At 47.9% G+C, this 21,319-nt stretch overlaps 1 protein-coding gene across 1 annotated transcript; it reads left to right on the top strand.

Moving 5' to 3' along the window:
- Positions 1 to 796: 796 nt before the first annotated feature.
- On the top strand, positions 797 to 18,299 carry LOC148042365 (dehydrogenase/reductase SDR family member 13-like). The gene is made up of 5 exons (XM_087702813.1): positions 797 to 947; positions 2,916 to 3,034; positions 9,558 to 9,681; positions 14,700 to 15,011; positions 17,802 to 18,299. Exons 1-5 carry the CDS (start codon positions 821 to 823, stop codon positions 18,059 to 18,061), a joined length of 942 nt encoding a protein of 313 aa, XP_087558939.1. The 5' UTR covers positions 797 to 820; the 3' UTR covers positions 18,062 to 18,299.
- The last annotated feature ends 3,020 nt before the right edge of the window (positions 18,300 to 21,319 follow it).

The raw sequence follows: 21,319 nt of genomic DNA, 5'->3' as shown, positions 1-21,319 counted from the left end.
CTCCTTCCATCCCTCCCTCCCTCCCTCTTTCCTTCCTTCCTTCCTTCTTTCGCTGCTTCCCTCCTTCTCCTTCCCATCTCCTCCCTCCCTTCTTTCCTCCCTCCCTCCCTCCTTCCTTCTTACCTACCTTCACTGCTTTCCTCCTTCTCCTTCCCTCCCTCCCTCCCTCCCTCTTTCCTTCCTTCCTTCCTTCTTTCGCTGCTTCCCTCCTTCTCCTTCCCATCTCCTCCCTCCCTTCTTTCCTCCCTCCCTCCTTCCTTCCTTCTTACCTACCTTCACTGCTTTCCTCCTTCTCCTTCCCTCCCTCCCTCCCTCCCTCTTTCCTTCCTTCCTTCCTTCTTTCGCTGCTTCCCTCCTTCTCCTTCCCATCTCCTCCCTCCCTTCTTTCCTCCCTCCCTCCTTCCTTCCTTCTTACCTACCTTCACTGCTTTCCTCCTTCCCTCCCTCCCTCCCTCCCTCCCTCTTTCCTTCCTTCCCTCCCTCCCTCCTTCCTACCTACCTTCCTTCCTTCGCTGCTTCCCTCCTTCTCCTTCCCATCTCCTTCCCTCCCTCCCTTCCTAGCCCAGGAGGGGACGGGGGGGGAGGGCCAGAGGGCTGCAGGCTAGTGATGGTTAGGGACCTCCTAGGACGGGATACCACCAGGAGAGACTGAGAGGAGTAGACGATAGTAGGGCGGCTCTGCGCGTGCCTGGAGCTCGGGAGCTCGCATTCTCTGACATACCGGTACCCGCGGGGAGGGGGCGCGAGGCGTGGCGGGGGCGGGGGAGGGCCTCGGAGATAAAAAGGAAGGCAGCTGGCGAGGCCGGGCAGGGATCGGGCCATGGAGGCGCTGCGGGTGGCCGCGGGAGTGTTGCTGGAGCTCTACGAGCTGCTTTCCTACAAGTTAGGGACGGCCACCGGGTGCCGGAACGCGGTCAGCTTGCGGGGCAAGACGGTGCTCATCACAGGTCAGTTGGAGGGGCATTGCCTTTCTTCCAACCCCCCCTCTTCCTCCCTTCCATAAGCCCCCCCCCCCCACCTCAGGGGCTCCGTTCAGGATGAAACTCCCGGAGCAAAAGCGCAGCGCGAAGGTGAAAGGGAGACGCGAGTGGAAAGGTTTCTCCGCGGGGTTTCTGCCCCATCCAGGCCCTCTTCTTTGGGGCAGCCCCTCCAATACTGGAAGGCTGCCCTCCTGCCAGCCTGTTGCTTCTCTTTAGAAGTGGGTGCCAGTTGATTGGCATAGGAGGGGCTGGAAACCAGCTCATTTCAGGTGGGGACAGGAGTCCCTTCCCTTCATCCCTGGCTCTGCTTTGGCCACCTCAAAGCTCTCCTCCTCCTCCTCCCACCTGGGATGGAGAGAAGCGGGGGGGGGGGCGTTCGGAGGAGGAGAAGCTGAGGACGCAGAAGAGCCAGCTCGGCCCTCGGAGAGAGGCTGGAGGGTCAAGTGGCACATTCAACGCTCCCACAAAACGAAGCCAAGATCCAGTATCAGGGGTGACAGTTGCCAGCTGGCAGATTCCAGTTCAGGTACTGAAATAGTCCCTGATGCCAAGAACAGTTACACCAGAAACAGGAAAGTTTGGTCTGGTGGCCAAAGCACCAGGATAGAAACCAGGAGATATTGAGTTCTGGTCCGGCCTTAGGTGTGAAAGCCAGGCTAAAGGGACTGGAACTCACCGTCTCCTGGCGATTGGGCCAAAGTCACCCAGCTGGCTTTCTATCTAAGGTGGAACTAGAATTCACAGTCCCCTGGTAGAAACCTGTCCCTCATAATGCTCAAGAGAGCCGGCTTCCCCCCAAGGAAGGGCGGAGGTATGCACTTTACAGGGGGGAGGGGTCAAATAAGCACAAATAGGAGCCCTATCGGCAGGTGATGCCCGTATCAAGGTGGCTTCACTGCCACCCTTTCCGCCTGTTTGCCCTTCAACTTTGATGATCCCCACAGCCTCCCATGCAGATAAACCGAGCATCTCCTCCACTCCGTGTATTTGCGTGCTGGCATAATGGCAGATCATTCCTTGTCATTAGTTGACGGGCAGCGATAATGCCAGGCTGCCTCCAGGTCCGGCCAGGTTCCAGCTGCAGGTTGCTTCGGGCAGACACGGGGAGGGGGAGGTTCAAGCGGGTGGGAGGTAGGAAGAGACCCTTGTTTGAAGGGGCCTCAGAGATCTTCTAGTCCATCCCCCCCCCATCTCCGGGGTTAAAGCGAGAGTCCTTATTATACATCACAGACAAATGAAGACCAAGAGCAATGGAGCCTCCACAACTCCAGGAAGCGAGCTATTCCGTTGATTGCCGTATTTTTCAGAGTATAAGACGCACCGGAGTATAAGATGCATCAAGGTTTTGAAGAGGCAATTTTTTTTAAAAAGGAGGTTGGTAAAAAGAGGGATAGAGAGGGAGAGAAAAAGAGAACTACAGTAGGTAGGTAGGGAGAGAGAGAGTAGGTAGGTAGGTAAGTAGAGGGATAGAGAGTGAGAAATAGAGAAATACAGTAGATAGGTAGGGATAGAGAGAGAGTAGTTAGTTAGTTAGTTAGTTAGTTAGTTAGTTTAGTTAGTTAGTTAGTTAGTTAGTTAGTTAGTTAGTTAGTTAGGTAGGTAGGTAGGTAGGTAGGTAGGTAGGTAGGTAGATAGATAAAGGGATAGAGAGAGAAATAGAGAGAGGGAGAGAGATAGAAAAATACAGTAGATAAGTAGGGAGGGAGTCAGAGTTTCTCAACACGGGTGTCTTCAAGGTGTCACTTGCTTTTAATTCTGGGAATTTAAATTGGGGAAAGCCCACCCAACTTAAAGTTGCCAAGGTTTAGAAACCCTGCCAGAGAAATGTTTCACCGTGTGACACCATAACAACTACAAGCACGAATACAGACTCAGCTCCTGGATCCCCACCAAAGGCTGGGCGATCTTGGTGATCCTTTCTCTGCCCTTTCCTAGGTGGAAATACTGGGATCGGGAAGGCCACGGCGGTGGATCTCGCCCGGAGAGGCGCCCGCGTCATTCTGGCATGCCGCAACAAAGCGAGAGGAGAATCTGCTGTGCATGACATCCGACGGGTAAGCGCCTGGCGTGCGGTTCTCTTATTTCCTCCTTTCTTCTGCATCCAGGTGTTTTCCTCATGGTTTTTATTCATTTGTTTAGCGCAGTGTTTCTCAACGTTGGCAACTTGAAGATGTCTGGACTTCAACTCCCAGAATTCCCCAGCCAGCATTCACTGGCTGAGGAATTCTGGGAGTTGAAGTCCAGACATCTTCAAGTTGCCAAGGTTGAGAAACACTGATTTAGTGTATGGCATCTAAAGAGAGCATGTGATCTTTGATACACAACACGGATAAAACACACTATAAGACTAATAAACATATATGCACAAAGACAAACGTATGTTTAAATAAAGCACCATCAAATACATGTATATCAAATGGTGGAAAATACAACAGAGGAGGTAAAATATTAAGTTAAGGTACAATTATGATAAAATCTCCATAATAAGGGCCCATAGAGTCACAATGGGATAGAGGTTATACAGGTAGTCCTTCACAATTCATTTAGTGACTGTTCAGAATTACAACGGCACTGAAAAAATTGACGGTACCATTTTTCGCGCAACCTTTGCAGCATCCCCATGTTCACATGATCAAAATTCAGACATCCCGCACGGGCCACATTTCTGTGCATGCGCAGAATCGTCCAGGCAGGTGGGCGGAGCCTCCTGCTGCCGCTACTACCAGTCCGTTTGATCCGGGCCGAACTGTCAGCAAGAGACCTCTGATTTTGATGGTCGCAGTGTCCCAGCATCATAGGATCTCCTTTTGCAACTTTCCGATAAAGACAATGGGGAATTCAATTTACAACCTTGTTACTAACTTAAAAACCACAGTGATTCGCTGAACAACTGTAGCAAGAAAGGCATAAATTGGGGCAAAATTTATTTAACAACTATCTTGCTTACCCACAGATATTTGGGGCTCAGAGGTGGTGGTACGTTGAGGATTACTTGTAATTTGATATCGAACTATCTAACTGCTTCTGATGTAATTGCGATGAGATCATCCTTTCACGTCTTAAAATTTCCTAACAGTGAGAACAATTAATCAGTGGAAGAGAAGTTGCCTCCAGAAGTTGTGAATGCCCCAACACTGGAAGTCTTTAAGAAGAGGTTGGATAGCCATTTGTCAGGAATGGTTTAGGGTTTCCTGCCTAGGCAGGGGGTTGGACTAGAAGACCTCCAAGGTCCCTTCCAACTCTGCTATTGTATTGTATTAATATATTTAACATCTAACACCTTCGAGACCACCTACTGTCACGTACCTCCCAGCGGCCAGTAAGATCCCACAGATTGGGCCTCCTTCAGATGCCGTCAGCCAGACAGTGTCGGCTGGTGGGCCCTCGGAGGAGAGCCTTCTCTGTGGCTGCTCCGAGTCTTTGGAACCAGCTACCCCCAGAGATCCGGACCATACCCACTCTGATGGCCTTCAGGAAAGCTGTAAAAACTGGCTGTTCCGGCAGGCCTGGGGCTGTTGACCTCACTGTTGATGTCCGGCCCCGATTAGAATGAATGTATGAGGTGTTGCTGTTTTAAACCGTTTCTTTCGTTATGTGTTTCGTTATGTGTTTTTTTTTTCCTCTTTATTTTTGTAAGCTGCCCGGAGTCCTTCGGGATTGGGCGGCATATAAATGTGGTTAATAAATAAATAACAATAAATAAATAAATCTACATGCACAGCAGACAAGATAGTCAGCAACACAGGAACATCATGAGGTAAATCAAACAGCATTCAGAGCCCACAGATGAAAAAGGTGGGGAAAAAGGGAAACACCCCCTTTATATCTAGGCGACCAATCATAGCGCAGATTGCCTCAGGCCGGAGCCAGCACTCTCCAACCAATCAAGTACCACTATACACTTTACTCTTGCAGCTACTCAATTCAATCTCCCAACAGTTCCGATGAGCCTCAGTAGCAAACAACATTCAGAGCCCACAGAGGAAAAAGGCGGGAAAAGGGGGAAACGCCCCCTTTACACCCACAGCAACCAATCGTTTCAAATATGTTTTATTTTCATTTTTTCATTTTCATTTCATACGGTCACATATATACTGTGCATGACTGGGGCTATATAACATTGAGCAATAAACACAGCCATCCTTGTCAAAAATACTCCCCAAAATACAAAACCAATATACCACTTCAACCCTCCATACACCCTTTCTTTCACCCCCCTCCAACTTTCCTTTCTCCCCTCCAACATTCCCCTCTCCTACTTCCCCTCCCCCTCTATCACCCCTTTCTCCCAATACACTCCCTCCCTTCCATCTCACCCTCCTTCCGATCCTCTCTCCCACCCTCTCTACCCCTCCCTCTTCTTTCCCTCTGCTCCTCCCTTCGGTGTATTTCTACTATCTATCAATATATTCAGCTTCTTATTTTTACACTAAAATTAAAAAAGGCAACAGTATACAAGTGCAATCATGTTACTTTAAAATCTGGCACTATATTTCCCCCCTCCCCCCTCCCCCCTATGACCCCACCTCCCTTCCCCCCTCCCGACTTCCCAGAGCCCGTACACGGTATAGCTTTTTATCAAACACAGTCTAAGATATATTAAAGCCAAGAAAATTTAAAAAAAAAAAATAAAGAAAAAAGAAGGGAAAAGAAAAAAGAAAGAGAAGAAAAAAAGTCAGTAAAATCTCTCCGTTGAACTCAGCTTCTTGCCATTACACAAACTTTAAACAGTTTACATTGTTCCTAATCTTAATTGTTTGATTACCTGCAGGATTTCCCCAGAAGTTATTTGTTGATTCAACTTTTCCCTGTACTCTTCTCTAACTAGGGGCCTTATCTCTTTATCTAAGTATCTGTCTATATCTAAACCCTTAATTTTGTCCCCTTTGTACCTCCTTCCTCTATAACACAATTTGGAAAAGAAATAATGGCATCAAAATCAAAGTCGGGGAGACGTCCTTTTAGGAATACACCTCACGCACTTGGCACAAAGTTGCAGCTTTCACCCTCTACGCCCCCTACTGGAGATTTACTAACGAAAGAATTTTTTTTTGAGACTCTTAGAGAATTTAGAGAGGAGATAAAGAAATTTAATGCAGACTTATGTGATAAGCTTGATACTAGGATTGCCAAAACAAAGGACGATATGGTAGGACTTGTAACTGTATTGACAGAATATGTTGCTGGAATGGAAGATAAGCTAGAGGTTCTTGAGGAAGCCAACACTAACTTGACATCCAAAATTGAAGTGATGCAACAAAAAGTTGAAAACGCAGAAAAAGAAATTGTTATGATACACTATAAACAGATGGAGCTTGCATTAAGAGTCAGGGGGCTGCGTGAAAACAAACAGGAGAACTTGAAGCAGATTTTCTCAGAGGCCTTTAATCGTCTGGTGGGAAGACCGGGGATCAACTTTGACTGGCAGATTGAAAAAATTTATCGCATTAACTCTTGGGCGGCAAAACAGCGACAACTTCCTCGAGATGTAATTATATATTTTACTACAAGAGAGTCTAGAAACGTGATACTACAAGAGTCTTATAATATCAGGCTACAAATTGGCGGACAGGACTTGATTGTCTTGAAAGAAATACCACCCCAAATGCTAAGAGCCAGGAGAGATTATGCTTTTCTAGTGGAAGAACTCAGAAACCGTCAGATACAGTATAGATGGGATGTGCCATTTGGTATTATAATTACATTTGATAAGCAAAAATATCGTCTCAACTCTGTAAGGGAAGCCCGAGATTTCTATCACAAGACCCTGAAGGTGGGACATCCTGAATCATCTAGATCTGGAGAAAGACTACGAGAAGGACAAGATAAACAGCAAACCGCACAACTACCAGACAGAAAGCACCATTTCCTCCTTCCGGAAGGGCAAGGGACCAGAGAACAAAGATCTAGCCGTACAATTACCAGACGAATGGGAAAACAAGGCAGATTGCAACAACATCAATAATCATCGGCCATTGATCAAGGAGTTATGTCTGAACTCTTTACAGAAGAGAAAGAAAATATTTCACTATCTCAAACAGTTCAAGAATGATATAATTTGTCTGCAAGAAATTCATATCAAATTAACTGATCAAAAATATTGGTCAATATTTTGTGACCTCTGCTACGAAAAAGAAAAATGGTATAGTTGTATACTTAAGAAAAGACATTAAGGCTGTGTGAATTGAAGCAGATCCCTTTGGAAGATATATCGCATTTGACATAATTCTAGAAGGGAAAAAGACTTGATGGACAACTTTGAATTTTATACAAATCACTAATGATTTATCTTCTAGGGTGAAGAAGACAAAGATTGCGGCGAGGGTCCTCTTGGATCATAACCCAGTCTGGACGGAATTGGGAAGGGTAGTGCAGGCAAGAAGGTCTTGGAGGCCGAATGGGAGTTTATTTTGATATGAAAAGTATATTAATGATTGTAAAAAATTGCTTCTGAATACTTTGTTCTGAACATGAATAAGGGTATATTCATGGAATTTGTAGGGGACGTAAGTAAAGCATATATGAGAGGAGTACTGATGAATATAAACAAAATGCATAGACATAAACAAGGGTAAAACGAAAAGAGTTGGAAGAGGATACCAAAAGAAAAATTTGAAATGTATCTAAATTGTGTTATAGAGGAAGGAGGCACAAAGGGGACAAAATTAAGGGTTTAGAAACAGACAGATACTTAGATAAAGAGATAAGGCCCCTAGCTAGAGAAGAGTACAGGCAAAGCTGAATCAACAAATAACTTCTGGGGAAATCCTGCAGGTAATCAAACAATTAAGATTAGGAACAATGTAAACTGCTTAAAGTTTGTGTAATGGTAAGAAGCTGAGTTCAACGCAGAGATTTTACTGACTTTTTTTCTTCTCTTTCTTTTTTCTTCCCCCCCCTTTTTTTTCTTTATTATTTTTTCCCCCCAACTTTCTTGGTTTTAATAATACATCTTAGACTGTGTTTGATAAAAACCTATACCGTGTACGGGCTCTGGGAAGTCGGGAGGGGGGAAGGGAGGTGGGGTCATAGGGGGGAGGGGGGAAATATAGTATGTGCCAGATTTTAAAGTAACATGATTGCACTTGTATACTGTTGCTTTTTCTAATTTTAGTATAAAAATAAGAAGACGAATATATCGATAGTTAGTAGAAATACACCGAAGCGAGGAGCAGAGGGAAAGAAGAGGGAGGGGTAGAAAGGGTGGGAGAGAGGATCGGAAGGAGGGGGAGATGGAAGGGAGGGGGAGAAAGGAGTGACAGAGGGGGAGGGGAAGTAGGCGAGGGGAATGTTGGAGGGGAGAAAGGAAAGTTGGAGGGGGGAGTAAGAAAGGGTGTATGGAGGGTTGAAGTGGTATATTGGTTTTGTATTTTGGGGAGTACAAGGATGGCTGTGTTTATTGCTCAATGTTATATGGCCCCAATCATGCACAGTATATATGTGACTGTATGAAATTAAAATGAAAAAATGAAAAAAAAACATTTGAATTAAAAAAAAAAAAAAGTCAGCCACACTGAACTTTATGAGCTTTTTTTGTCATGGATGCTACGGAAATCACTGCCGTTGTTGAGCGAATAACATGGTTGTTAAACAAATCCAGTTCCCCCATTGACTTTACTTGCTTGTTTCAATTTGGTGCTTCATGTATTTTCGCTTCAGATCTTGCCTGACTTTCCAGGTCTTTCCTAGTGAAAGGACCTTTTCTTTTCAGCTGATTGTTGCACAGCTGATCATCGGAAGTTTTTTTTTACTTTTTAAAGCATTTTTTTACTAGCAGTTCGGGTGAACAGAACTGGTAGCATTTCACCCCTGGAGTACCATCCTCAAGGCCGACTGTCGGACGGTATGCAGAAGGAAGGAACGGTGCACCTGAATCCGAGCTCAAAACATCTTCTTGGTCAATGATTGAACTCTGGTTGCCTGGTTACTGGTAGGGTGGGTTCTAGGGTTTGTTTCAATTTGGTGCTTCGCACATTTTTGCTTCAGATCTTGCCTGAGTTAGCTGTATTCAGTTCTTTCCTAGTAAAAGCACCTTTTCTCTAATTCTATGGAGTCGAGGGTTTTTCTTTCCTAGGGATTGTACAGAGGCAGCCATGACAGTTGTTAAGTCAACCAGACCCAATTTATATGCCACAGTTGTTAGGCAAATCACTACAGTTCTTAAGTGAATCATGTGGTTGTTAAGTGAATTCAGCTCCCCTCACCATTGACTTTGCTTGTCTGAATCCTCTTGGAACAATCACAAATAGTGATCATATGACCCTGGGACACTGAAATCATCGGAAATATTGCTGGTTGCCAAGCACCCAAATTTTGATCACATGACCCTGGGGGAGCTATAAGGGTTGAAAGTGTGAGGACTGGTCATAAATCACTCTTTTTTCATTGGCATCATTCATTGAATGTTCGCTAAATGAATGGTTATAAGTCAAGGATTGCCTGCATTGTTTTATTACGCACCACCCAGGGAGATTGACGGGAGGTGAGCGGACCTACACAGAAGGTGAGTAAGTCGGGATCCGCCTTTGAACCCGTACTCGATCCTGAGGCTCAGGATTCCTTCCGCTCCTTTTCCAGGAAAGTGGGAACTCTGAGGTGATCCTGATGATCCTGGATCTGGGCAGCCTGGACTCCGTGCGAGCTTTTGCGCAGACCTTCTTAGAATCGGAGCCCCGTCTGGACATCCTCATCAACAACGCAGGTGGGGGCAGAGCAGACCCTCCTCAGGGTCTCCGGGCGAGGAAGAGGGAAGCTAGTGGCTGTCTCCGGCATTGCTTTCTGTTAGATAGGGTGAATGGAGGAGGCAGACTTCAGGCTTCAGCAACAAACAGTTCTTTATTAAGTGACAACTGTGTACAATCCAGCAAAGACTTTGTCTGGCCCTTTTATAGGGAGCTGTCAGATCTCTCAACCAATCACATTCAAGTATTGTTCCCGCTGGAACAGAGGACCTGAGTGGAAACTACCATACTGTCTGTCAGTATATAACACCTCTCCCCTCTTAGTTGGGAGCGCTTTGTTGTAAAGCTTTGTTTATTGTGCACTTGTAGTCCGTGTAGATGTGGACAGACCCGTCATTATAGGGGTCTCCCAGCATGCGTGATCAACCTGCTCTAGGATTCCCTGGCCAATTGATTTGTCCAAATCAAGATCAATTTTGGGGCGGAGAGCGAAAGGGACTCTGCTGGGCTTTAGCCTAATAGGGGCTACTTTGGGGTCCAAATTAAAAGAGATTGGAGTCCCCACATACTTACCTAGACCGGTGCCAAAGATGTCCTCGAACTCCTTAAGGAGCTCTTTGGTGCTGTCATCACAAACGGCGTTGATTCCGGTACCCCAAGGCCCAGGGATTCGAACCAGTCTAAGCCTAGCAGGCTTTGCAGGGCTCCGCCGACCACTGTCACAGGAAGCAGTCTGTCGAAGGACTTGAATTGCACTCAGAAAGCGCCTCGGCCAAGAACCGGGATTCAGTTCCCCTGGAGGTCGCTCAGGCTTAGGTCTGGAACCCTCACTTGTGCCTCCTCAAGTTGAGGACAGCTTTCTTGATAGTATTTCAAGTTCAGTTTAATAAAATTTGTATGCCGCCCACTCCCTTGGGACTCTGGGCGGCTTACAGACAGATAAAAAAGCGTTTAAAAATTTAAAAGTAAAAAAATACAGTTGTTAAAATTACACAACATCCATTCAGTCTAAGTGGGGCTGGACATTGATCAATAGCCCCAGGCCTGCCGGAACAGCCAGGTTTTAGTGGCTTTACAGAAGGCCGGGAGAGTGGTAAGGGTCCGGATCTCTACGGGTAGATCGTTCCACAGGATTGTTCCACAGTAGCCCAGGACTGATGGTCAGTGATAGCAATAGCAATAGCAGTTAGACTTATATACCGCTTCATAGGGCTTTCAGCCCTCTCAAGTGGTTTACAGAGTCAGCATATCGCCCCCACAGTCTGGGTCTTCATTTCACCCACCTCGGAAGGATGGAAAGCTGAGTCAACCTTGAGCCAGTGAGATTAGAACCGCTGAACTGCAGATAACAGTCAGCTGAAGTGGCCTGCAGTACTGCACCCTAACCACTGCGCCACCTCGGCTCTGATGACCCAGTGTCAATCTCCATGGAGCAAGGAGATCCCTTAAGGAGGATTGTGACTCTCAGTTTTTTGTTCCGCGGGATGCTTGCTTGACCCATGATGGTTTGGAAGGTCGCATCGGTTTCTGCCCCAGGTTGCTTTGGCCCTGGATGCCATAAGCCTCATCTTGGCGGTCTCAGGCGTGCAGGTTGGCCCCTCGGTTTCTTTGGTGCTGCATGGAACTCACTTCTGCAGACCCTGGTGATGTGCTCGTTTCGTTTGCAGCACTGGCAGATGACGTCCCAGAAACGGTTCCACCACAAATCCGCGGTAGACTAAAGCGCGCTCGACGAAAGCGCGTACGTGACGTCATCACAGCGCGACGAAAAGGGCACGCTGTGAGCGGTAAATTTAAAATTAACGCGAAAACCTTACCCTAACCCCCCAAACCTAACCCTAAACCTAACCCTAAGCCTAACCCTTAACCTAACCCTTAACCTAATGCTAAACCTAACGCTAACCCTTAACCTAACCCTAACCCTAACCCTAAACCTAACCCTTACCTTTATGTGAATCGGCTTGCTTTAATTTAATTTAAATTTTAATTTAATTTATTTTTAATTTTATTTGTCGCGCTGCTGATGACGTCACGTACGCACTTTGATCGGTCGCGCTTTAGTGGACCGCGGTTTTGATGGGTCACTCCAGAAACAGCCGGCAGATCGCTGGTGGTTGTCTCCACAGCTGGCGCAAGGCAGGAAACATGTTTCAAATTTCCATGCTGCTTCTTTGCGATCAACGCACATGCGGTAGAGCAGTGGTCCCCAACCTTTTTATCGCCGTGGACCAGTCAGCCTTTGATAATTTTACCGTGGCCCGCTGAGCGCGCGCAGGGGCACACGGGGCTCTCTTCCCTGGAGCCTTTGCGCACGGCCCAGGAGCTTTTGCGCACGGCCCAGGAGCCTTTGCGCTGCAGCCTGGTCCTTCGCCCCCCCCCCCCCCCGGAGAAAGCCGGTCCGGAGAAAGCCAGTCCCCGCGCCTCTCACTCCCACACGCGCCACCTCTGAGCGTCACAGCCCCACCAGCCCCACATAGAGCGAGCGAGCAGCTCAAGGTCACCTCCGGACAGCGGCAGTGGCCCCTTCCAGAAAAACCTGCAGTAAAGGCGCCAGTTAACCACCACCTGCTTACCAGGGTTGGCTGCCTCGGGCGCTTGGGCAAAAGTGGCCCCCAGGAGGCGGACGCGCACAGCTGACGCGCGTCTTTCCGAGCTCCACAAAAAACCCCAACGGCCCCCTTTCGGTGCGGGCTGGAAGCCAGGCGGGAAGTTCCCGTTCTCTTACCTGGGCTGTGACGACTATTGGGGAAGTGTGCAGCGCCTCAGAAGTAAAGCTGCCGCCGCTGACACTGTTCCTTGGAAGCGACGGAGCGGCTGAGGCAGGAAGGCGCGCGGCGGTGGCAGCTGTTCAGCCAGCCGCCTCGCAGGAGAAGAGCCGCTCTTGGGTTTCGCAGGGGGCGGCGGTGGAGGCGGTACCAGCAGCGCCCGGGGATTCCACCAGCGCGCGCGCGGACCTTTGGGCAGCTGTTCAGCCAGCCGCCTCGCAGGAGAAGAGCCGCTCTTGGGTTTCGCAGGGGGCGGCGGTGGCGGTGGTACCAGCAGCGCCCGGGGATTCCACCAGCGCGCGCGCGGACCTTTGGGCAGCTGTTCATGTCCCTCGGCCGCTGCGCGGCCCGGTGCCAGGTACTCCACGGCCCGGCACCGGTCCGCGGACCGGGGGTTGGGGACCACTGCGGTAGAGATTTTGTCCTCGGTATCGGAGGCCTTGGGCTCTGTAGTCTCGCGATGCACTTCCGCAATTTTGCCTGCACTTTTAGGGCTGCTCTGCCTTTGCAGTGTCTCCGTTGACTTGGTTGAAGATTCGGTAGCCCTGGCTTCATCCAGGGCGATCTGTAGAGTGAGGTTTGTCTTGGCGAGCAACCTCCTCTGTAAACTAATGTCCCAAACACCACAAATGATTCTGTCCAGCAATAGTTCATCTAAGTCCCTGAACTCGCAGTAGGCCGCAGCCTTTTGAAGTGCGGCAACATATTGGTTGATCGTTTCTCCTTCCTTCTGGTTGCAGAGGTTGAATTTGTGCCTCCACATGTATTTAGATAGCCTAGGAGCATAATGTGTCCACAGCGTCTGTTGTAGGACCGACCAAACGACCGATTGGATTTTTGGTGCCTAGTTGCTTTCCAATCCCACCTTCGTCACCAATGCCGCACTTTTATAGCTGTCAGACCTCTCAACCAATCGCGTTCGAGTATTGTTCCCGCCGGAACAGAGGACCTGAGCGGAAACTACCATACTGTCTGTCAGCATGTAACACTCTCCCTTCAGGGATTTGGCCATAACTCGAGGAGCGGCTCTCTCTTATTTGTGGTTGTTGTTGGTTTTTGTATTCCCCATTATTATTATTTTTTTCAAGTAACTGAAGCCAGTAGACAGATGCAACGCACCTTCCTTCTCCTGTTTTCCTCAAAAAAAATCCTGTGAGATGAGTTGGGCAGAGAGTGAGGGACTGTAATGCGCTTTACATGGGGCTGCCCTTGAAAAGTGTTCGGATACTACAGTTAGTCCAGAACGCAGCCGCGTGAGCGATTTTTGGTGTACCTAGTTACACCCATATTACACCTATCCTCCGCGAGCTGCACTGGCTTCCGATCGGTCACCACACACACTTCAAGGTGCTGATCATCACCTTTAAAGCCCTACATGGCCTAGGACCTGGATATCTGGGAGACCACCTCCTGCCACATACCTCCCAACGGCCGATAAGAACTCACAGACTGGGCCTTCTCCGGGTGCCGTCGACCGGACAATGCCGGCTGGCGGCTCCTCGGAGGAGGGCCTTCTCTGTAGCTGCTCCGACCCTTTGGAACGATCTACCCGTAGAGATCCGGACCCACCCCACTCTCTTGGCCTTCCAAAAAGCCACTAAAACCTGGCTATTCCAGCAGGCCTGGGGTTGTTGACTTCAGGAATGAGGTCCAGCCCCACCCAGATTGAGTGTGTGGTCCGTTGTTTTTTAAATTGTTTCTTTTTAAATTATTTCTTTATTTTAACTCATTATTTTAACTTGTTTCTGTAAGCCGCCCGGAGTCCTACGGGATTGGGCGGCATATAAATTTATTAAAAGTTAAAGTTAAAAGTTAAAAAGTTTAAGTCACCAGCCGGCTTTCATAGCTAAGATGGGATTTGAACTGCTGGCCTCCTGTTTTCTAAGCTTAACCACTAGACCAAACTGAAAGGTAGTGCTTGACGTAGGACCCTGGTGGAGTCTGCCAATTATTTTTGTAAGCTGTGATGTGACTATGATTTTTCTGAGCTTCTTTTGATGTGGTTGTTAAACGAACTGGTTGTTCACTATCAGGTGTTTTTGCTAAAAATTGCAAGCAAGTGCCTTTTTTGACAAAACGTTGCAAATCATGGTCACTCGACATGTTGCAGGCCATTTGCCAAGCACCCAAAATGTGACCATGTGACCAAAAGGGGGAGCCACTGGAACTTTGGAAATGGATCGTTAGTCCCTTTGGTAATTGCATCTGTTGTAACATTGAATTATCACATTGTTCGCCGAGGACTACCCGTAATCCGCTTATTTATCCGGCAGGAGAGTTCCAGGCTCGTCAAACCGCTGATGGCTTTGATGAGTCCTTCCAGGTCAACCACTTGGCCCACTTCCTGCTGACCCACCTGCTCCTGGACCGGCTGAAGCGCTGCGCCCCGAGCAGGATCGTAATTCTGGCCTCAAGTTCGCATTTCTTTGGGAAAATTGACTTTCGGACCATCCACAAGCCGGGAAAGGGACTGTGGAAGGCTCTGCATTCATACGGCAACAGCAAACTAGCCAACATTCTCCATGCAAGAGAGTTGGCGAAGCGGCTGGAAGGAACCAACGTCACCTGCTATGCAGTTAACCCAGGTGAGTGGAAGCCTGGCTCCGAGGCGGCCCAAATGGAACCCCCTCCTCCCTAGGTCCGCCTGGGGCTCTGCCAAGCATTTTTCTCCCACTGGAGACTCCCTCGACCAGGGGTGAGCTGCGGGGGGTTCACACAGATTCGGGCAATCCTCTAGCTAGGATTCCGCCCAGTTCGGCGAAACCCCAAATGCCACCCCTGGCTGGCTCCACCCACCTCACCCTGCCCTCCCGCCCCTCCCCTCTCCTCCCAGGAGTCTGCAGGTGGTCCTTTCATCATGCAAGGTAAGTGGGGGGCCGGCGCGGAGGCTCAGGGAGGGCAAAAAAGGGGGCTACTGGAGGTTCCGTAAGTCCCTCTGGGGAGGTCAAAAAATGAGCCTTCCAGAATAGCAATATAGCAATAGCAGTTAGACTTATATACCGCTTCATAGGGCTTTCAGCCCTCTCTAAGCGGTTTACAGAGTCAGCATATCGCCCCCAACAACAATCCGGGTCCTCATTTTACCCACCTCGGAAGGATGGAAGGCTGAGTCAACCTTGAGCCGGTGAGATTAGAACCGCTGAACTGAAGCAGCAGCAAAGCAGAGGCTGACAACTAGGGAATCTTTGCACGCACACATTTAGATCCGGCTTTGCTACTATAAGCACTTGGATAGCAGATAGCAGTCAGCTGAATCGGCCTGCAGTACTGCACCCTAACCACTGCGCCACCTCGGCTCTACCAATCTGGAAACAGGCCGTTTCTGGCCTCCAGAGCCCTGGAGAAGCGGTTTTCACCCTCCTGGAGGCTCAAGGAAAGCCTCTAGAGCCCAGTGAGGGCCAAAAATGCCCCCCGATGGTGCAGGAGGCCAACTAGGCCATGCCCCACATGGTCACATCCACCCAGCAATGGGGTAGCGAACCTGTTGCTGAAACTTTTGAAGCCCATCCCACCCTCAACCGCCTCTGCAGAGACACCCTGGGAATTTCCCCCATTGAGCTCAACTGGGGAGGGAGGTGTCTCCCACCACCACCCCTCCGGTCCAGAATCCTAAAATCTTAAGAGTGAGAAGGGTCCTCAGAGGTCTTGTAGTCCAACCCCCTGCCTCTCAACTCCATTCATCATGAAAAGGCTACTTTTACTAAAATCCAAGTGCTTAGAGTAGCAAAGCCGGATCTAAATGTGTGCGCGCAAAGATTCCCTAGTTAACATTCTCTTCTCCATTCCGCCTCCTGTTAGGTTCCCCATTCTCCACTCCCATTCAAAGAGGATTATTGCTTATTGACACTTGGAGGGCAAGAAAAGAATAGCAGAGAAGGAATAACACCCCCGTAATTGTTTGATGTTGATACCCATGTTCTTCTGGGGGGGGGGGAACCAAAAAGTCATTATTTAATAGCGGCATTCTTCCTTTGAACGTACAGGAAATGTACAGAAATTCCAATGGATTGATGTGTGAGACAACACACACACACACACACACACACAATTTTAACCAACTCCGGGAACAGACAAAATATAATTATGGTGTGTGTGTGTGTGTGTGTGTGTGTGTGCGTAAAATTCTACGAGGATTCTGCATTGTTTTTCCTGAAATTCTCAATTCCTGTTTTAATGCTCTATGTACCGTGTTGAGTATCCTGTTCTCCTTGTTTAAGGAGATTTAAAGGAATTTCTCCTTATTTCTTTTTTTTTAATGTTTATTTATTTATTTTATTATTTTAAACACATAAGCACGCTGCCGGGAACGTGGGCGGGCTCCCCAACTGCTGCGATCTTAACTAATACATTTTTATGTTTGTTTATTAGTCCTATGCGTAGAATTTCTCCTTATTTTCGGTTCGGTGTTTTGGTGTTCACTGTTTTTAGAATAGTGTAATCTTAATTTTGCTAACAATTTGAATGTTAGGTCCCTCTTGATCTTCAGGCCCTAGGCTGAAGCCTAGTTAGCCTATAGGGAAATTCGGCCGTAGTGGCGCACCACAAAATAGTAGCCGAGGACTGGACTTCCAACTCCCTATTAGTACTGATTGAGATCGGCCATGGAGAAAGGAGCCAAACCAGCACAAGATTGTGTCATCTGGACCCAGCCCTATAGCTGGCCCAAAAGAATACCATGATTGATGATATCAAAAGCCACTGACAGGTCAACTCCCATCCCACTCAGAGATTATCAACAAGTGTCATCAATGCAGTGGTGAAATTCAGATTTCTTTACTACCGTTTCTGTGGGCGTGGCTTGGTGGGCGTGGCAGGGGAAGGATACTGCAAAATCCCCATTCCCTCCCAACTCCTGAAGGGAGGATCCCCATTCTCACCCAATTCTGGGGTCAGCCAGAGGTGGTATTTGCCAGTTCTCCGAACTACTCAAAATTTCCACTACCGGTTCTCCGGAACCTATCCGAACCTGCTGAATTTCACTCCTGCATCAATGCTGCTTCTATCCTATAACCATCTTTGACTGAAACGGGTCCAGATAATCTGTTCCCTCCAGGATCTTCTGGAGCTGCCAGGCCTCCACATTTTGAAACACATAAGCACATCAACAAAAATGAACACATAACATTAAAAACAGCATAGGAACAATAAGTTCCATCGTATATCATACCGCAGTTCCGAATCGGTTTCTTTGCAGTTAGTGTTTTCCCTACTATACATTTCTATCTTTCGTTCATAATCTCCTTTCTTTATTCCCTTCCTTATTTCTAATTGCATTTCAGTTGGAGAATTAAAAACCACCTTTCATCTCGGTCACTCTGGATGGGGCTTCTTTCCGTCCAAGGCCGTCCGCACAACCAACTCTCTTTTCCTTTTAGGACCTGTTAGAACCAAACTTGGTCATTCTTATTCACGGTGGCTACACTGGTTCCTCTGTTTCGCCAAGTTGTTCCAGCAAGATTGCCAGGCAGGCGCCCAGACCTCCATCTACTGCGCCACCGAGGAGGGCATTGAGAAGCTGAGCGGGCGGTATTTCGAGGACTGCCACCACTTGGAGCCCTGGTCACAGGCCCGCGATGGCCACATAGCCACGAAGCTCTATGAATTCAGCGAGAGGCTGCTGGGACTGACCACTTAAGATAGGACGGGGCAGAGAAAGCATTTGGGGGTAACCAAAAGCTGCCATCCAATTAACCCGGGGGAGTGAAAATGCAGGGAATCTGGAAACTTCCCTGAAGTTGTTTGACGGAGACCAAGCTTTGAACTTCCGAGGTTTAAAAAGTGTGGTGGGTTTTCTCAGGGCGAGTTGCCCAGCGTTGATTATGAAGATGGACGGCCATAAAAAATGTTTTAAAGAAATAAAGAAATTCCATCCAGTTGTTGGTCTCTTATTTTCTCCATCCTGGCTGTTTTGCTTAGTCTTGAAAAGGGCTCCTCCTTCCCACCCCTCGAGACATTTCATTACCTTACTAGGTAATGTCATCAGTGCTAGAAGGGAGTGGGGTTGGCAGGGCTGGACAGATGACCTTTGAGGTCCCTCCCAGAACTCGGAATTAAACCGTTTGGTCCATGTAGCCTGAATTGGTAGCAATGAGGCTGCAGGGGGGTGGGGGGTGGGGAGGTCTTTTTCATTTTGGGTTGCCCCCGTCACAAATTAGTCCTTGACTTACGACTGCAATTGGGACCTGGATTCCCATTGTTAAGCCAGGCAGTTGTGAAGTGAATTGTGCCAAATGTTTTTGCCATGGTTAAGTGTCAATTGCATCACATGGTTGTCCAATCTCTTCTTAAAGACTTACAATGTCGGAGCATTTACAACTTCTGGGGGCAAGTTATTCCACTGATAAATTGTTCCCATTGTTAGGAAATTTCTCCTTAGTTCCAAGTTGCTTCTCTCCTTGATTAGTTTCCATCGCTTGTTTCTTGTCCTGCCCTCGGGGGCTTTGGAGAGGAGGTTGACTCCCTCGTCTTTGTGGCAACTGCTGACGTATTGGAGCACCGCCATCATGCCCCCCCCCATAGTCATTGAGTAAACCCAGCCTCCCACTCCCATTGGCTTGGCTTATTGGAGAACAGATCCAGGAAACTACAAACCAATCAGCCTGACATGAATTCCTGGGAAGATCTAGAAAAAGATAATCAAGCAACACATCAAGGAATGCCTAGAAATAAACAAGGTCATAACCAGAAGCCAACGCGGGTTCGTCAAAAACAGATTGTGCCAAATAAATTTCATTTCCTTCTTCAACAAAGTGACCAAATTAGTAGATCAACAACTATTGCATGCTTAGATATTAGTAAAGCATTTGATAAAGTAGGCCACAATCTATTTCTTTGCAAGCTAGTAAAATGCAGGATAGGCGGGCAGCCGCACCATCAGGTGGGTTTGTAACTGGCTAATAAGGACCCCCAAAAGGCAAGGCGGAGCAGGTGCACCAGACAGGTAGTCTTCGCACGTACAGGCATGCCAGAAACCGGCAGACCATGTGGCTGGTGAGCATGTGGCTGCCAAAAACCAGATCACCTGCTTTTCAGGCTCTCGGCACGCGTGTGTGTACACCCGTTTTGGTACTTGGTGCCAAAAAGGTTTGCCAACATTGGTTTATAGCGTAGTATTTAGTACCTCCCTCGATCTTGATTCTATCCCAGGTCAATCTGGAAGCCAGGTTACTATTTAATAACTGCAATGATTCACTTAACCAATGTCACAATAGCTCACTGTTAGGTAAGTTCCCCGTTGGGAGAGCGAGTGCGTTCAGAGAAACGTTGTGAGAGCTGTGTTGGAGAACACACAAACCAGTATAGAGAGACACTGCAGTTTAAATAGGCTTCTACTTTCGTGGAAATAGAGATATCAGAGTCCATCAAACAGTCCAAGTCATACACGGATAAGACAGCCAGTCATCAATGTCTTTCAGTTAAGGGATAATCCAAATAACATAGTCCAGTATCATACAATCAGTCCGGTACACAAAGTTTGCTAGCAGTTGCAAAACTTACAATAGCTCACGGCACTTTCTAACAGCCAGCTTCCAAAACACTCAGATCAGATCAGCCCAGCATCTAACAAACAGAGAGCTAACAGTCGTTCTGGCTCCCTCTTATGGCCGATTGAGGAAACAGCAACCAATCACATTTTACAGTATGATTTAAAGAAACAGGTACAGCATTGCTACATGATTTATATATTGCCAACCCAACCGTTAGATTATATTCCTAACACTCACTTAACAATTTTTTCACAAATTCTGGGCTCACTTGTGGTCATGGGTGGAAGACTACCTGTCTAAATACCTATTGTCTTTTCCCTGTGTTCAGATTTGCCATGGTGCGCGATCTGTGACATGAAACTGTCCTCCACATAACAAAGGTGCTTTTTCAGGAGGCAACTGGACTTCCTTGTTTTTTCTTCGAAGAACTTTCCCTTCTCATCCAAGAAGCTTCTTCCGCTCTGACTGGATGGTGGGGAATGGAAGGATTGATGCTCCTTGTGGGGAGCCTTCTCTGAGAAAGGGAGGGATATGACCTCATCTATCTCCAGTCTTCAACACAATCCTTTCAATGGTTCCAAGAAGGCTCCACACACCCATTTGCACCACTCGAGTGACCCTGAGGACACAGGTAAACCTCCAGGTGGCCTCAATGGCTCTCTAAAAGGATGCAAACGACCAGCTGTCTGCAAGGAGTATACATCCTTCTATTTCCCATAATGCTCCGCCAGGCATTTCTCTCCCACTTTTAGGGAAGGTTGTGGAAAATGTGGAGGCCTGGCAGCTCCAGAGGATCCTGGAGGGAACAGATTATCTGGACCCCTTTCAGTCAAAGATGGTTATAGGATAGAAGCAGCATTGATGCAGGAGTGAAATTCAGCAGGTTCGGACAGGTTCTGGAGAACCGGTAGTGGAAATTTTGAGTAGTTCGGAGAACTGGCAAATACCACCTCTGGCTGGCCCCAGACTTGGGTGAGAATGGGGATCCTCCCCCAAGGAGTGGGGAGGGAATGGGGATTTTGCAGTATCCTTCCCCTGCCACGCCCACCAAGCCACGCGCACAGAAACGGTAGTAAAGAAATCTGAATTTCACCACTGCATTGATGACACTTGTTGATAATCTCTGAGTGGGATGGGAGTTGACCTGTCAGTGGCTTTTGATATCATCAATCATGGTATCCTTTTGGGTCAGCTGTAGGGCTGGGTCCAGATGACACAATCTTTTGCTGGTTTGGCTCCTTTCTCCATGGCCGATCTGAATCAGTACTAATAGGGAATTGGAAGTCCAGTTCTCGGCTACTATTTTGTGGTGTGCCACAGTGCTCTGAACTCTCTCTACACCTCTTTAACATCGACGTGAAGCCGCTGGGTGAGATTATCCGTCACTATGAGTTGAGATATGACCA

The sequence above is a fragment of the Thamnophis sirtalis genome, unplaced genomic scaffold (genome assembly GCF_051295495.1).
Source record: "Thamnophis sirtalis isolate CommonGarterSnake01/CBP01778 unplaced genomic scaffold, rThaSir2_p1.2 scaffold_17, whole genome shotgun sequence".
NCBI lineage: Eukaryota > Metazoa > Chordata > Lepidosauria > Squamata > Natricidae > Thamnophis > Thamnophis sirtalis.
Note: the sequence above shows the minus strand (reverse complement) of the source record. Positions and strands in the feature narration are given on the sequence as shown.

Excerpts from the sequence above, each read along its gene's own strand:
- LOC148042365 (XM_087702813.1), top strand. The coding sequence starts at position 821 with ATGGAGGCGCTGCGGGTGGCCGCGGGAGTGTTGCTGGAGCTCTACGAG. Across the intron at positions 948-2,915 it reads CAAGACGGTGCTCATCACAG|GTGGAAATACTGGGATCGGG; the intron begins GTCAGTTGGAGG and ends GCCCTTTCCTAG. Across the intron at positions 3,035-9,557 it reads CTGTGCATGACATCCGACGG|GAAAGTGGGAACTCTGAGGT; the intron begins GTAAGCGCCTGG and ends CTCCTTTTCCAG.